Genomic DNA, 17,278 nt, shown 5'->3' with positions numbered 1-17,278 from the left:
CATCCTGAACCCTTGCCCGGCTTCAGGGCTGCAGATCAGACTGCCTCCTCCAGGCAGCCTCCCACCTACCCCAGTCCCTTGCTTGTCCACCAGCACCCATGGCCCAGGACCCAAAGCATGGCTGGGGCCAGAGGCCGGGGAGCTCTGCCCACAGGAGGACCAGGGCCCGGAGGGATGACCCTAGGCCAGCCTGGTCCCAGCTATGGTTTCCCCTCCCCCACAGAGGAGACGTTGTGGACCACCCGGGCCGATGGCCGTGTGCGCCCACGCTTGCACCCGGCCTGCCCGCAGCCCCCCTACACTGTGCACCGGATGTTCTATGAGGCCTTGGACAAGTACGGGGACCTGAGTGCTCTGGGCTTCAAGCGTCAGGGCACGTGGGAACACATCTCCTATTCTCAGTACTATCTGCTGGCCCGGAGAACTGCCAAGGGCTTCCTCAAGGTGAGGCCCTGGAGATGTAGCCCTTCCCTTCCCCAGCCCTGCCTTCCAGCTCTGGGCCCTCGACAACCTCCCCCTGACCCCCACCTGGCAAGCCTTTAGGACAAACAACTGCAAAACCACTACCCTCTCTGGGGCCATGGGTGTGTGCTGGGCCCTGGACCAGGGCTCTGATGCTTCAGGAGCCCTCCCCACACCTGTCAGCCACTCCACACTTGTTTTTCCCTTGTGCTCACATGTGCCAGGTGGGTTGGGCTGCCAGGTGTGCTGGGTGGAGGCCCCCACTCCCTGGAAGGCCCCTGGAGGGGCAGCGAGGGCCCAGGGCATCTCCCACTGGGTTCAGCCAGGGCGGGTGGTCCCTGTGGTCTGGAAGGGGCCTTGCTGGGAGCAAGAGGCCCCCTTCCATGCCTGCTGACCTGACCTGTCTGCCTTGGTCCTGGAGCTCGGCCTGGAGCAGGCCCACAGCGTGGCCATTCTCGGCTTCAACTCCCCAGAGTGGTTCTTCTCGGCGGTGGGCACAGTATTTGCAGGGTGAGTGGCTGGGGGAGAAGCAGAGTGTCTGGTGGGTCAGGGGCGGGCAGAGAGTGGGAAGAGAGCTGTTTCCTCTTTTCAGAGGCCCCTGTGCCCTCCACAGACCCCATCTCCTCCCAGGTGCCCTCTGGGTACCCCTCGGCCCCCGCTGCTGGAACAGCGGTGCTGAGTTGGTCTGGGAGCCCTGCCCATCCGGGTGTGGCAGCTCTCTGGGGCAGAGGCTGGGCTGAGGGAGTGGCCTTCTGCTCCAGCTCAGACACAAACTTTTCCTGGGTCTCCTGCAGCGGCATTGTCACTGGCATCTACACCACCAGCTCCTCTGAGGCCTGCCAGTACATTGCCCATGACAGCCGTGCCAACATCATTGTGGTTGACACACAGAAGCAGCTGGAGAAGATCCTGAAGGTTTGTGGGAGGGGGAGGCGGAGGCGGATGTGGGGGCCAGAGGCCAGGTGTCCTTGTGGTCGTCCAGCTCACAGATGACTTTTCCACCCTCCCTCCTGGGGTCCTCCTCATGCTCAACAGCAACCCCATGAAATATAGATACACATAGAACAAGGCAGGGCAGAGGGTGCTTACCCACTGGCTGGGTGGGGACATTGAAGATTGGGGAACCCAGGAGGGGGTGGCAGGGCCTTGGGCTAGGGCCACCTGCAGGTCCACTGCCTCCCGTGGCTCTCCCTCTGGGCAGGGTCTTCCCGTGGGCACTGGGTCCTCTGCTGGCAGAAGGATTGGTGCCTGGAGGGTGGCCCAGGGCTGGGACAGCCTGAGCACTAGAACCTGACTTTTAGTGCAGAGTCAGGGGTGGGGGGCTGCCATGGGGCAGGGGGTACAAGTTTTATAAAGTCTTCTAAGGACAGCGGGGGCATAGCAAGAACTTGAAAGCACCCCTTGAGCCAGCTAGATCTCCACTGCAGGGTGGGATTTACTTAACATCCACCTCTGATTGTCTATATCCCACATGAACCACGGCCAGGGTGTGGTGGCCTAGGGACACCCCTGAGCTGGCCCAGCTGCACTGGCCGCCTGCCAGATCTCAAGGGCTCCTTACATCCCAGAGGCCTCTGGGATCGACGTGGTGGCTTGGCTCTGGTTCTGGAGATGTCATCAGGGCCCCGGCTCCTGACCTGCCCCTGATATCAGGACTGTGGGATCTGGATCCCCAGAGGGGCCCAAGCCGGAGACTTGGCCACGATTCAATCTATAGCAGTATCCTTTTTCTTTTTTTTTTTAATTTTATTTATTTATTCATGAGAGACACAGAGACTGAGAGAGAGGCAGAGACACAGGCAGAGGGAGAAGCAGGCTCCATGCAGGGGGCCCTACATGGGACTCCATCCTGGGTCTCCAGGATCACGCCCTGGGCTGAAGGTGGCGCTAAACGGCTGAGCCACCTGGGCTGCCCCCACCCCCCCCCTTTTTTTTTTAAACCATAGCAGTATCCTATATGTGCTTTTCAATTATTATATTGCTTAAGTCTTGACTTTCATGGGAAGAAAGAAAGGGATTGTTTTTAGGACTTAGGGGGCTTTCATAACCTGGAGGTTTAGAAAGGCATCTCATCTACCCCATGTACATCTCAGCCCTGAGGGGCCGAGGGGTCTCAGGGAGGAGGCCCCAGAGCTCCATGGTGATAACAGAGCTCAGGTGCTGAGCACCAGCCTACATCTCAGAGGCCCCAAGAAACTGTCTTGCAACACCATCCTACAGACAAGGAAACAGTGCCAGAGAGGTGATGCACGGCTTGCTCCACGTTCTGTCCCTGGTAAAGGTGGCAGCAGGGGAAGGACGCTAGGTTTTATAAGGGAACCGGGAGAGCCAATCAAGGGAGCTGGTGAGGACAGCACGGGGACCCAGGGGCTGCGTTGGGACCAGAAGGGAATTCATCACATGGTCCCGAGCCACAGTCGCTGGGGAGGAGGGTGCAGAGGGAGCCTCGCACCCCACCAGCATCTCAGTGGGGAAACAAGTGGGTCTCCTGGGCCTGTGCCTGGGTGAACACTCTGCTGCTGCCCTGCTTGGTTGGTTTCAGATGAGGGCCCAGCGGGCCTGTCCTGCCTGCAGCCTCCAGGCCCCTCCAATGGCTGGCAGGAGTCCCCAGGAGTGCTCCCTTGTCCCTGCCCTTTTGGATTCTTTCGAAAACCCTCTTTTTAATGGGCACTTTGGACCTGCTTTTGTGTTACAACTAAGATCCGTCCAGTTGGCTCACCGTTGTAGGAAGGGGACTGCCTTGCCCCCGTGGGAACCTCTGACGTGTTTTCAGGATCTCATTCGGATGTCTCCATCCTGTCTGGGTCATATACATGCCTGAGATCAGGGAGTGGAGGGGGTGCGAATTATCGGGGCCATAGTGAGTTGCTGTGAGAGGTAGAGGTGAACTTGAGCTGACCTTGGCACCCCTGCTCACACCCACACCCACACCCCAAGCACTCAGGCCATTCACGAGATAGAAAAGGGTGCAAGAGTTTAGAGAGTGATAACCATCAGGGGCATCCTGTCACTGGCCTGCCCGGGTGCCCTGGGACTTGTGGGCTCTGATGTCCCTTGGTTCGGGGGCTTTGCAGGCCCCAGAGGGCTCTGAAGCAAAGGAGTCACTAGCCCCATGTGCAGCCAAGAGCTGACCAGGTCCCCCAAGCCAACTTCTCTGGGCCTCAATCTTCCTGGTTTCCCTGAGAGCCAGGCAGGCAGGGGTCCTTCTCTTCACTCTCCACATGGGCTCCCCAGGATCCCAGGCAGGGAGGGCAGGGGAGTTTTACATGCCTCCCAGCAGATCCTGCCCAGCTCGGGCTCTGGGCTTGGGCTCTGGCTCTGGGTCTCACCAGGGACCCTTGATGCCGTCCCCCTGACCATTTGCAACTGAAGAGACTTGAGTTAGGAAATACTTGCCCCAGGGCACGGGCGGGCTGCTGCTGCAGAGTCTCCAAGGGTCTTTTAATTCAAAGCAAAGCCCCACCTTGCTTCCGTGTGGACACCAGCAGCCTTGCATGCCCCACCTGGAACTCCTGCAGGGGACACTGGGCGTGGGGCCAGCACCCTGCCTTGAACACGCCCATGGGTGCTTCTGACCATGTAGGAGTCTTTGCCATTGACAGGCTGTGGAACTAGGTCGGCTGTCCTGAGCAGTGTCCCACATTCTCCCTGCTGCTCAACTCAACCGCTAACTTCTGTCGTTGCTGTAAGATGGAAAGGCTTCATGCATTTCAGACGCCTGCTTCCCCACCCCCCCACCCCCACCCCCCCGTGCCCCGCGGGCAGCTGAGCATCAGCGCATTTGGGGAGGGGGCACTGCTTGTCGTCCACTGTGGCATTTCCCATTAACCTTCGAGCCCTGATGGTCTTTGCCTGAATTAATTATTTCATGAGTGGTGGCAAAATGTTGGTTTTCTAAGTCATCGGCTGGGACTCTCCTCCAGAGGAAGAATTTTCTCTCACTATCTGGGGCTCTGTGCTCTCTGGAGTGCCCTGTTGGCATTGCACCAGGCGCAGTGTGGTCTGTTTTGACGAATGTTCGGGACCAATTTGAAAGAAGGTGCATTCTGCAATTGTTGGGTACAATGCCCTATGAAAGTTAATGATGTCAGCATGGTTGATGGTGTCCATAAGGTTTAAATTGTCTGTCCTTATTGATTTTCTGTCTACTTTTCCATGAAAGACTCAGAGAGGGAGTGTGGAATCTGCAGGTATTACTGTGGGTTTGCCCATTTCCCCTTTCCATTCTATTGGGTTTTGCTTCATATACTTTGAAGTGCTGTGATGTACATGTCTTTAGGCTCATCTGTCCTCTTGGTGCAACAGCACCTTTATCAGTAAGAAACGTTCCTGAAAAGGAGCTACTGTGTCTTAAATTGATAAACCGCAGACGTCTCCTGCTTGATGCCTGCCCTGAGTCCCATGTAACCCACCTGTGTCCCTGTGTTGACAGCAGGTTTCTCGTGGACAACAGAGAGCTGGGTCTCGCCCTTCCCACCCGACCACACTGTCTGTAAACCGACTGTTTCTCTATCTCCCATCTTCTCCTTGGCCTGCGTCCCCTCTGTCCTGAGTTCCTTTGGCCTGAGTTTCTTATCTACATTTCGTCTTTCATTATTCCATTCTATCTCCAGGGGCTAGTTAGTTATTGCATTAGTGTTGCTCTGGGGTTTACCTTCTGCGTGTTTAACTCAGCCCGGTCTGCTTGGCTATTACACAACTCTCACTGCCTACGCCAGGACGGGGTTCTGCTACTCCACGCAGGGGCTCCCGCCAACATCCCTCCTCCTCCCCATCCTTGGCGCCCTTGCCTCCATTCTACTACCATCCAGGTTACAAACCCTACAACTCATTGTTTTCTACAGTCGAGGATCATTCAAAGGCATTTTAAACTTTTTTTTTTAATTTTTATTTATTTATGATAGTCACACAGAGAGAGAGAGAGAGAGAGAGGCAGAGACACAGGCAGAGGGAGAAGCAGGCTCCATGCACCGGGAGCCCGACGTGGGATTCGATCCCGGGTCTCCAGGATCGCGCCCTGGGCCAAAGGCAGGCGCCAAATCGCTGCGCCACCCAGGGATCCCTCAAAGGCATTTTAAAAGAAGGAAAAATGTATTTCATATTTACCCACACGCTGGCCATTTTTTTAAAAATATTTTATTTATTCATTAGAGACACAGAGAGAAGGTTGAGACATAGGCAGGCTCCCTGCAGGGATCCCGATGTGGGACGCGATCCCAGAACTCTGGAATCACGCTCTGGGTCATAGGCAGGTGTTCAACCGCTGAGCCACCCAGGCAGCCCGCATTGGCCATTTCTGACAGTTTTCCTTCCCTCACATTTGCTTTGGCCATGGTCTTCCTGCCTTGAGAATTTTCTTCGACATTTCTTGCAATGCATATCTGAAAACATGTTTATTTTCATTTTTTTGAAAGGTCTTTTCATGTGGTTTAAAATTCTGTGTTGATAGGATTTCTTTTTCTTTTTCTTTCTCTCAGCCTTTTAAAGATTCCATTCCAAGGTCTTCAACTTTACATAGTTTCTGATGAGAAGAAACTTTGTATCTTTGTATCTTCTCCCTGTATCTAGGGTAGCTTGTTTCTCTGGCTGCTTTTATTTATTTTTTTGATTTTTTTAAGTTTTTATTTTAGTTCCAGTGTAGTTGATATAATTTTAGTTTTCAGCAATATTAGTTTCAGGTGTAACACTATAGTGATTCAGCACTTCCTTACACCACCCGGTGCTCATTAGGACACGTGCCCTCCTTTATCCCCATCACCTGTTCCCGCATGCCCCCACCACCAGCTCCCCCTGGTGACCAGCAGTGTCTTCTCTGTGTTCAAAGTTTCTTCCTTGGAGGTGCCTGGGGAGCTCAGTCAGTTAAGCATCTGATTCTTGGTTTCGCTTAGGTCTGATCTCAGGGTCATGGGATCAAGCCCCACCTTAGGCTCGATGCTCTGCATGGAGCATGCTTGTCCCTCTCCCTCCTTGTTTGCGTGCTCTTTCTCTAAAATAAGTAAGTAAAATCTTTTTTTAAAAAGAGTCTGATTCGGGATCCCTGGGTGGCGCAGCGGTTTGGCGCCTGCCTTTGGCCCAGGGCGCGATCCTGGAGACCCAGGATCGAATCCCACGTCGGGCTCCCGGTGCATGGAGCCTGCTTCTTCCTCTGCCTGTGTCTCTGCCTCTCTCTCTCTCTCTGTGACTATCATAAATAAATAAAAATTTAAAAAAAAAAAAAAAAAAAAAAAGAGTCTGATTCTTGGTTGGCCTCTTTTTTCCCCTTTGCACATTTGTTTTGTTTCTTAAATTCCACATATGAGTGAGATCATATGATAATTTCTTTCTCTGACTCATTTCACTCAGCATAATACTCTCTAGCTCCATCCTTGTTGTTGCAAATGACAAGATTTCATTCTTTTTGATGGCTGGGTGATATTCCATTGTGTATACACCACATCTTCTTTATCCATTTATCTGTCAGTGGACATCTGGGCTCTTCCCACAGTTTTGGCTGCTGTGGACATTGCTGCTATGAACACTGGGGGACAGGTGCCCCTTCGAATCACTGTGTTTATGTCCTTTGGGGTAAATACCCAGTAGTGGAATCACTGGGTTGTAGGGTAACTATTTTCAACTTCTTGAGGAACCTCCACATTGTTTTCCAGAGTGGCTGCACCAGCTTGCATTCCCACCAATAGCGTAAGAGGTTCTTTTTTCTTCTCTGGCTGCTTTTAAGATTTTTTTTTTTTATTACTGGTGTTTAGCAATTTGATTATATTGTCTCTTAGTGTGGTTTTTACTTGTGTTTATCCTGCTTAGAGTTCATTGTGAGTTTTTTTTAAGATTTTATGTATTTAAAATAAAAAAATTTTAAATTATGTATTTATTATGAAAGAAAGAGAGAGAGAGAGAACAAGCAGGGGCAGAGGCAGAGGGAGAAGCAGACTCCTGCTGAGCAGGGAGCCCAATGTGGGACTCAATCCCAAGACCCCGAGATCATGACCCAAGCCAAAGGCAGACACTTCACCGACTGAGCCCGCCTTCATTGCGAGTCTTGAATTGGTGGATTTATAATCAAATTTGGAAATTTCTCAGACTGCTTTTCAATTTTTAAAAAATATTTCCTGGGACTCCAATTACATGTATGTTGGGTGTTCTGGTCTTCTCCCAGGATCATGTTTTTCCTGTTTTTCTCTCTCTCTGAACTTTACTTTGAGACTTGTGTTTAACCTTTTGGGCAGGTTTACAGGCCCTTTGCTCTAAGGCTCCTTTTAACGCCAGGGCTATAGGTTGGCTTTTCTGGGTCCCATTGAGCACCCCATCCCAACATGGATGGTTCTGGCCCCTCAGGAGCTCCTGCCCTGGGCTTCACTCTCCACCCTGCATGCTAGTACGCAGCAAACACTCCGGAGCACAGGGACATGACCAGAGATTTCTAGAACTCTCTCTTCCTAGTTTCTCCTCACTAGTGTCCGGTCCCACAGCTTCTAGCCATCATGGCTTTCCTGATCTCTGGGCTGTGACCTCCACTCAGCAAGATAACCAAATCCTATTCTCCTCCCTCCCTCCCCCTCCCCCCTTTTTGTCCCCCTCCCCTCTCTGCTCCCCTCCTTCTCTGTCCCCCCCCCCATCCCTTTCTCTCCTACAAAGGTCTCTAACGTGGGATAACAGGCCTTGGGATGCTTGGTTTTCTCTTGAGGTATAGCTATGCATGAAGAAGGCAGGTGTACCACTGGGTCAGAGGTAGGAGCATGGGAACCCGGTGACCGGTGCCTGGCAGGCTGACTGACACCTGGAGATGGGGCTCCTCTCAGCAGGTAACTTTTTCTTAATAAATCCCCATTGCTTTTCCTGCCAACACAGGTCTGGAAAAATCTGCCACATCTGAAGGCAGTAGTGATATATGGAGAAGCTCCTCCAAAGAAGATGGCCAATGTGTACACGGTATGGGTGGAGGGCCCAGGGGGCAGGTGGGGCCTGCCCAGCTGCCCAGCTGATCAGGTGTCTGGCCCCTCCCTCCTGGCTGCAGATGGAGGAATTAATGGAGCTGGGGGATGAGCTGCCTGAGGAGACACTGGACGCCATCATCAACACGCAGCAGCCTAACCAGTGCTGCGTACTGATCTATACCTCCGGCACCACTGGGAGCCCCAAGGGCGTGATGCTGAGTCAGGACAATGTAGGACAGATCCCAGATGGGTGGGTGTGAGCTGCGGGTGGACCTGTGCACTGGACCTGCCCTAGCAACCCTCTGGCCCTGCTGCTTAGGGTGCAGGAGACATAGGACAGCCCTTGGGTCTGTGGTCCAGAGCGAATACAGTGGTGGTGAGGAAGAGGGGAGGGAGGTCTGCGCTGGGCACTCCCGGCAGAGATGGCTGGGAGGAGGCCCTCCAGAAGTAGCCCAAGCCCCCGGGGTGAGCACTTCCAGGGCAGGCTTGGGGACACGCCAGGGCCCATCTGCCTGTCCTCCAGATCACATGGACAGCCCGGTATGGCAGCCAGGCTGGCGACATTCAGCCAGCAGAAGTCCAGCAGGAGGTGGTGGTCAGCTACCTGCCCCTCAGCCACATTGCTGCTCAGATCTACGACTTGTGGACAGGCATCCAGTGGGGGGCGCAGGTCTGCTTTGCCGAGCCTGATGCCCTGAAGGTCAGTCCCTCTGCAGAGCAGGTGTCCGAGTGTGTGGGCAGCAGCATACCCCCGGGTACACTCATGGGGGGTGGAGGGCTTGCGTGTGCACTTGTGAGCGGGCAGGTGCATTTCGCGGTCAGAATTCTTCCCATTGCTGTTAGCACAGCCCACGTGACCACCTGAGAAGGGGCTGAGGTGTCCCATAAGGAGAGGGTCCACGTGCCATGAAGGGGTACATCGTCCTCAGAGCAAGGCCGCAGATGGCCACGGCCCTGCCCTGCTTCCTAGTCTCCTATGCCGCACCCATTCTTTGGAAACTTGTTTCAACTGTGAGGAGAGCTCTCCCAGACGCCCCCCCACAGATCCCCCTCCATCTGCCCCTCCTGGCCCAAATGGTGTCCCTCGTCCATCCCTAAACTAGTCACTGCTTAGGGGAACGGGATGGTCACGTTTGGGTTAGAGAAGAAAGAGTGGCCACCGCCAGGGCTGAGAGGGGACTGAAGAGCATTGAAGCATCTGGCCCATGAACAATGGGGATGGCCGCCCAGTGGAGGCTGACAGTATGGGACAGGTTGTGTGCAGGTGGGTGTATGCACCTGTGTGGGTGGGTGCCTGGGAGGTACGTGCAGCTGCCTGTGGTGTGGGGGCTTCCTGGCACTGAGCCAGCAGGCCTTCCTCTCTGGCACTGGACAGGGGAGCCTGTTGAACACACTGCGGGAGGTGGAGCCCACATCCCACATGGGGGTGCCTCGCGTATGGGAGAAGATCATGGAGAGGATCCAGGAGGTGACGGCTCAGTCTGGCTTCATCCGGCGCAAGATGCTGCTCTGGGCCATGTCAGTGACCTTGGAGCAGAACCTCACCTGCCCGGGCAGGTATGGAGGGACAGGGGGCAGGAGTCTGGGAGGTATCAGGGCTGGGGCATAACTCCAGTAAGCAACCAAGGATCTGATAGGCTGGGCTGGTCCAGGGGACCCCTGTGCAGAAGCCCACTCGGGGGCCGGGCTTCAGATCTCTTCCCAGACTCTACAGGAGAATGTCACCCCATCCCTGGGTTCTGACCAGGAAGACTGACTCTCTCTGTCTGGGCAGCATTCACCTCCTCTGACAATGGCTCCTGAGGGTTTCCTGACTCTGTAGAGGGCTGGAGCTGAGGGCCACAGAGATGAGCACTCAGTCTTTCCAGCTGCCGAGGGACCCGCAGCCTTCTGACGGCTTCCCAGATTCACACAATAGTGTTTGGGAGGGTTAGTGGCATGGACCTGGCTGGTTCCAATTTAGAAATATTTTCCATTACTGGTGATTCCGTGAAACTGTATCATGTCTGGTGAGGTGTGTACACATGTCTGCAAATATGGCTTCATTTGCATAGTCATGGGAATTGACTATACATGAACGACTCATCTGTGGGCTTCAGGTGGGATCACATACCTTTGCACATGCATGTCTGTGCAGACATACTTCACATCTCCGCACCTGTGTTTTATTGTATGTTGCTGCCTGTGCACCTGTTCACAGCCCACTCTGACCTCCAAGCTCAGGACGTAGTGCACACAGGTGCATGCACACATCTGTCTCCAAGCCAGCGTGTACCTGCCCAATGCCCACCTGGTACACGTGAACACATGTGTGTCCCTCTGTGGACCAGTCTCTCTCCCCCACCAGTGACCTGAAGCCCTTCACAGCCAGACTGGCAGATTACCTAGTGCTGGCCAAGGTCCGCCAGGCACTTGGTTTTGCCAAATGTCAGAAGAGCTTCTATGGAGCAGCTCCCATGACAGCCGAGACGCAGCACTTCTTCCTGGGCCTCAACATCCGCCTGTATGCGGGCTATGGCCTCAGTGAGACGTCAGGCCCGCACTTCATGTCCAGCCCCTACAATTACCGGCTCTATAGGTACGTGTGTGCCCACATGCCCTTGTTGACATCCTTGGTGCCCACTGCTGTTTGGGTCTCAGGTGTCACCAGGTCCATCCTGGGCTGGGTCCACTGGAGGCCTGTCTCCCACAGGTGGTCTGCACCCAAGTGTCATGGGGCCCTTGCAGCCCTGGGGCCTTGAGCAGGTTCTGGGGGAGGGATTTCCCTCTGTCCTGTGGGTGGGGTATGTGGGAGGGTGCCTCACTTGGCCAGGGATGGATAGCGGGGACAGGAGGAGGTTGGGGGGGTAGGGCTGATCCTCTGGTAGGCAGGCAGGGTAGTCAGCTCTGGGGAGAATGGAGGGATTACCTGTTGTGACCTTACCCTGCCCCCTCAACGTCCTGCTGGCCCATCACAGAGCTTGAGATTGTGCCGTCCTTCCTCCATCATTACCTTATTGGCTCTACCTCTAAGTCCCTGTTAAAATACAAAAATGCTGGGAGGGGACGCCTTCTGGCCATTGGGAAGAGTGAGAGGTTGCAGACCTGGAGTTCCCAGCTGGGGCCTGTCCCTGGGCTGAGGCCTGACTGAGCCCCCTGACCAACCCCAGCTCTGGGAAGGTGGTGCCCGGCTGCCTGGCGAAAGTGGTGAACGAGGACTCGGAGGGCGTCGGGGAGATCTGTCTATGGGGCCGCACAATCTTCATGGGTTATCTGAACATGGAGGACAAGACGCGGGAGGCCATTGACGCCGAGGGCTGGCTACACACGGGTGACACTGGACGCCTGGATGCAGACGGCTTCCTCTACATCACTGGGCGCCTCAAAGGTGAGTGCCACTGGCCGGCTTGGCAGTTGCAGGCGTGTGTATTGCAGGGGAGTGGGGGGTGCGCTCCGCCATCTGTGCCCAGGAGTCCTGAGCCCGGAGGAGTCAAGTCTGTGCACCTGGACCTCGCTGCTGTGTCCTGGGGGCACTCTCACATTGGCTTCCTGATGAGGACACCCAGAGAGGTGAAGGGACTTGTGTCAGGTCACCCAGCTAGGAAATGGTGGAGCTTGGATCCAGACTCCCTGGAAAAGCAAAGCAGGTCTTTCCAGAAGATTCTGGGACATAGTGTGAATTTTACATGCAAATGTGGGCATGATATCAAGAACACAGATTGGATATAGCATTTAAAATAAAACAGGAAAAAAAATAAAATAAAACAGGAGACTTCAAAGAAATTTCCCGTGAAGATTGTGGCCCTCCCAGCGGTCAGCTGGGGACTTTGCCTAAGGGAGCGTAAGCCCAAACACATCCATCTGGGGAGTCCACACCGTTTCCCAGGGGAAACCAGCTCAGGGAGTGGGTGAACAGCTCTGGAAATCGCGCAGGCCGGGGTGCCATCCAGCCTGGGTCCTGCTGGCCACAGAGGACTGACTTTCAGGACAGAGTCGGGGAGCCTGGACTGAGCCTTGAGGCTGAACACACAATCTCCAGTGGCTCAGGTGGGTCGAGAGCGCCGCCTAGGGCTTGGCTTGGTGCCGGCCAGTGAGGAGCTGCACCTGGGAAGGCCCAGCTGGACCACCTTTTACAACAGTATGGTTAGAGATTGGGACCCAGATGCCTTTTCTCCAGGTCAGTAGCCCCTGACCCAGCCTCTCCTCAGGGCATCACCCACCAGGGGACTGTGGGAGGCACCTGGGCTGCCTGTCCTGGGACCCTGAGATTTTCTGTGATGGGGCCTGACATCAGGCTGTGTGAGGCCTGCAGCCTCTGTCTTTATCTGTAGGACAACCTCCAAACACTTGCCAAGATTTTTATTTTTATTCCATCAGATCTGTGGATTAATTTGGTGAGAATGTATCTCCTTGCAATATCGCATCGTCCAATCCATAAACGTGGAATAGATCGCTCAGCACTGTGCAGATATATTTAGAAACATGACTTAGGTCATTTTCTGGGGAAATGCAAGCAGTTCCAGAAAAGACAGTAAAACTTAAAGAGATGGATTCCCAAGGAACAAACAGGGACCATCCCCCTGACACATACACACAACACACCATGACCAGCAGGTTCACTGAGGAATCACAACAGCACTTCACCTGATTTTGAGCATAGAAAAGAAGGAAAACTTTCAAATTTTCAGTGAGGTGAGTCTAACATTGACACCAAAATCTGAAAGATTGTATTTAAAAAGAAAACCGTAGATTACCAATTTGTATGAATACATATGCTAACATCCTAAATTAAATAGTAGCAAACAGCCTATGCCAGCACATAAAACATAACCCATCATGACTAAGTGGAATTATTCAGGAAATGCAGGATATATAATATAACAAATCCTTTTAATGGAGCTTTAAAATGTTTATCATCATGTCTGCATATATTGCGAAGGCATTTAACAAAAATTGAATATCCTCATTCATGGACAAAGACAGAAATGGGTGTCTACTTCCACAACGTCACGAAACGTGAGTCTCCCAAGCCAGAAGCCGGCTAGTCCTGGGAAATGCAGAGCCCAGGCCTCCGACATAAGGGGCAGGTCGTGGTGCCCACGGTCAGCCACACCGTCCAGCAGCATCTTGCAAACAGAAAGTCAGAAGACAGCCACAGGGAGTCCATGCCTTGTGCCAGCACATCTAGAAGACATCACAGAATAAACTAGTTCGTGCATGATAGAACATTTATTTATGAAGAACAAAGCCCTCCCTGCTTCTGAGGAACACAGAAACCCTTCATCCTCTAGGAAGGAGGAGGGTCTACCTGGGACTCCTGCTATAGGAGCTGTGGAGGGGGACTCACAAAACTGTACTGTATTAAAGACAAAACAAACCTCTGGGCAGTCACACCACCAAGAGCAAAGACAAATGTCACAGCTGGGAAGCTGGCCCGCAGCTCCTGTCATCGGCGTCCAGCACAAGAACATCCCTGCTGTTCCCTTAGATGTCCTGCCTTTGGCGATGCTTTGTGTTTACTGTCTTTTTGTGTTCGGTGTAGACACTTCTGCACATATCTCCTTAGATCTGCTCCGAAGTAGTTTATGTTTGGGGTGCTGTTTACACACTGCGGTTATCCATGTGCATGCCACCGGCATGCCAGCTGATTTCTGCGCAGGATTGGGGTCTTGGGACCTTGTCTTCAAATACCCAACACTTTCGTTTCCTCCTTTCCATTTTTTCTGAGTGTTTCTCTGGAGTCTTGTGTGGGTGGGGCCTTGAGAGCAGCGGTGAACAGACACAGACCACCGGTCGTCTGTGGATTGCTCCTGGTCTTGATGGGGGAGGATGCTTTCGACCTTTGATTCCTGAGTGTTTTGTGAGGATTTCTGGCAGGTGCTCCTTTCTATACCGTTTGCTGAGGGCTTCTGTGCTACTAACGTGTGAAAGGTGCTGGTGGGAAGGGAGGGGTAAGGAGGAAGACAAGGCCAAGGCCCCGCCCACCCCACCTCTGCCCCCCACCCCCCACCCCCAGCCTACTGGTCTGAAGGCTTCCTCTCTGGCCAGCATGCCTTGGTAACCACACCTCACCCCGACGACCACCGGTGCCCTGAAACTTGGAGCCCCAGCCATTTAGGGGCTGCCCCCTGCCTGGGCAGCCCCTCAGTGGCCACGGGACCCTGTGATTGGCCCTGCTCCCCTGCTGCTTTGGCCTCCCTGCCATACCTGCTGCGCACACATGCCCTCTGCCTGTTAGACCTAGTTCGTGTTCAACATCTGGGTGGACCCCTATTCCATGGCCTGGTGAGCTCCCTGCAGCCAGGGCCTGTCTCACCCTACCTGGCCCAACATCCACATAAGACCTGCACACAATGTGATCAGCGCGCTGAACTAGAATGGGGGGGGGGGGGGCAGTCCCAGTGTGTTTAGTAAATGCCCACTTATTACCCTCTGGCCTGGCAGTGAGCCACCTTCCAGAGAAGAGACCAGAGCACTAAGTGCCCACACCTGGTCTCACACAGGTGTCTTGGGTGGAGCCTGAATGAGTGACTCGGTGGACAAGGGGTGGACACAGTGAGAGCCGCTCAGAGCAGGGAGAGCCAGCGTGCACTCAAGCAGGGCAGGCTTCCTGAGGGGGCAGCTGAGCTGGCCCCCACAGAACAGGGGGTGCACCAGACAGACAAGAGGGCGTACTGGGAAGGTGTAGGCAGGGTGAGAGGCTTATAGCAGGGCCTCTGGAACCTCACTGTGCTCTGCTCCACTATGTGACCTCAGACATGTCATTACAAAAACCATCTAGCATGCCAACAAGAATGCATAGATATTGTGAACATTTGTGATAATAAATAGAATCATTACAAAGACATGCCACCTAACAACCTCCCTGTGCCTTGGTTTCCCCATCTGTAGAATGAGCTTCCTCATGGGCTGGTCATGAGGGGGCAGTGAACCAGTGCACATGCAACACTTAGCACAAGACCTGGTACACGGCAGTGCGGGGGGTTGGCAGGGTTTGCAGGGGGTCAGGGGAAGGTCCACTGAGGAACGAGTTGGGCAGAGGGGGCAATGGATGGGAAGTCTGAGCAGGCAGGGTCTTGGATGATGAGCAAAAGAGTGGGAACACTGAGTGTGGAACAGCCACCCCCCCAAGCAGGTGTGCCCCCAACAGGTGTGAGGGGCTTCTGAGAGCATGCCCCCACTTGCCGAGTACCCATAGGACTGTCAGCCACTCCTGCCTCCAGGGTCTTTGGCCAAGGCTGGTGTCCTGGGTCAGCTGGGCACCAGGACTAAAGCCTGTGCTGGGGTGCTCCGCCCTGCCTCCCCAGAATTAATCATCACAGCCGGTGGAGAGAATGTGCCCCCCGTGCCCATCGAGGAGGCCGTGAAGACGGAGCTGCCCATCATCAGCAATGCCATGCTGATCGGGGACCAGAGGAAGTTCCTATCCATGCTTCTCACCTTGAAGGTATGTTGGGGGGTCTGGCTTTAGAGGGGCAGGGGTTCCATGGGTCAGAAGCCACGCTCAGCCAGGACGCCCACAGATCTCGAGACTTTCCTCTGTTGGCCACGTGCACTAAGGGGCAGGAACACGGCTGGTAAAGTACTGCCTCGACAATCCTTCATCGTCCCAGCTCAGCCCAGCCCCGAAGGTGCTAGAAGCTCAGAGTCCAGGATGATGGGTGGGGCCTCAAGAGGTCCCTGTGGCAGACCACAGTTCTGCTGGCTGAGGTCCTTTCAGGTGTCCTCCCACCACAGGGTGGCCTATCCATTCTAGAGCCCTCTCTCTGAGACAACTCTGTGATCCACACCCTTGGCCTCGGCAGCAAGACCAGGCCTGGTGTCTCGCAGAGCAAGGCTTAGCCTGCCTGACCTCTGGCTTTTCAGTGCACGCTGGACCCCGATACATCTGACCCAACTGACAACCTGACTGAGCAAGCCATGGAGTTCTGTCAGCGGGTGGGCAGCAAAGCCACCACCGTGTCTGAGATCGTGGGGACAAAGGATGAGGCTGTGTACCAGGCCATTGAGCAGGGAATCCAGAGGGTCAACAAGAATGCGGCCGCCCGACCCTACCACATCCAGAAGTGGGCCATTCTGCAGAAGGACTTCTCCATCTCCGGTGGAGAGTTGGGTAGGGGTTTGTTTTCTTGCTTGTTTGTTTTCATGATTCCAGGGGCTGCGTGGGAGGTTGGAGGCCTTTGCAGAGCCCTCGAGGTACCTGCCGGGAAGCAGCCAGGACAAGCGCAAGCCACAGACACGTGGACAGCCACCTCCTTCCAGTGGGGGGCGTCACAGTTGCCCTGTGCCTGGGCATGAGCCTGTGGAGAGCCGGCCACATTCACAAAATGTGTGCTGGAATCCATTTTTTCTTTTTTTTGAATCCATTAATTTGAACTACAACCTTTAACATTGTGGGAACCGTGCAGCCATTTCCCCCTGAAATCACAATGGGACCAGTGGCCGGTCCCCAGGCCCTGTCAGTGTGTGGGCTGGAGTCCCTTGGCTCTGGCGCAGCCCCTGCTGGATGGATGAGGTCACTCTGGGCTGCAGCACATTGCGGTGCTCGCGGCCAGGCGAGCCTCCAGCACCTCGAGGGAGCTGCTGAGCTGCCATAGACACTGCAGCTCATTTGCTCGTCTGGTGCCAACACATGGAGGACAGGTATCCTCTCTAAACAGCTAACATATGCAATTGGCTTTGAGGTCTCCAGTTACACAACCAGGAGTGTGTTAGCGCCATATGGATGCTACACTGCCCCTGACCTGAATCAGAGCCCTTTCAACCATGCTTCAGAGGGAAGAACCAAGCCCAAAAACAATGGTCTGGGAAAGACCGCTCACAGAGACTGCGGTAGAGGCCTGACGAGCCCAGGCCGTCCCCTGCCCATCAGGCGAACAAAGCATGATGCCCCACGTGGCAGTCCAGTC

At 54.4% G+C, this 17,278-nt stretch overlaps 1 protein-coding gene across 4 annotated transcripts in view; it reads left to right on the top strand.

The window, feature by feature from the left end:
- Positions 1-17,278, top strand: part of ACSBG1 (acyl-CoA synthetase bubblegum family member 1) — a 48,041-nt gene that overhangs the window by 29,526 nt on the left and 1,237 nt on the right. For 3 of the 4 annotated variants that reach the window (XM_077874673.1, XM_077874692.1, XM_077874683.1), the window contains 11 exons: positions 224-444; positions 884-972; positions 1,257-1,377; positions 8,305-8,385; positions 8,471-8,620; positions 8,914-9,090; positions 9,766-9,947; positions 10,738-10,968; positions 11,540-11,757; positions 15,677-15,816; positions 16,236-16,482. In XM_077874673.1, coding sequence (XP_077730799.1) covers positions 224-444; positions 884-972; positions 1,257-1,377; positions 8,305-8,385; positions 8,471-8,620; positions 8,914-9,090; positions 9,766-9,947; positions 10,738-10,968; positions 11,540-11,757; positions 15,677-15,816; positions 16,236-16,482 — 1,857 coding nt within the window. The remainder of the gene's footprint in view (positions 1-223; positions 445-883; positions 973-1,256; positions 1,378-8,304; positions 8,386-8,470; positions 8,621-8,913; positions 9,091-9,765; positions 9,948-10,737; positions 10,969-11,539; positions 11,758-15,676; positions 15,817-16,235; positions 16,483-17,278) is intronic. The other variant, XM_077874700.1, reaches the window with a different exon arrangement.

This window comes from Canis aureus, chromosome 2 (assembly GCF_053574225.1).
Source record: "Canis aureus isolate CA01 chromosome 2, VMU_Caureus_v.1.0, whole genome shotgun sequence".
NCBI classification, from domain to species: Eukaryota; Metazoa; Chordata; class Mammalia; order Carnivora; family Canidae; genus Canis; species Canis aureus.
Note: the sequence above shows the minus strand (reverse complement) of the source record. Positions and strands in the feature narration are given on the sequence as shown.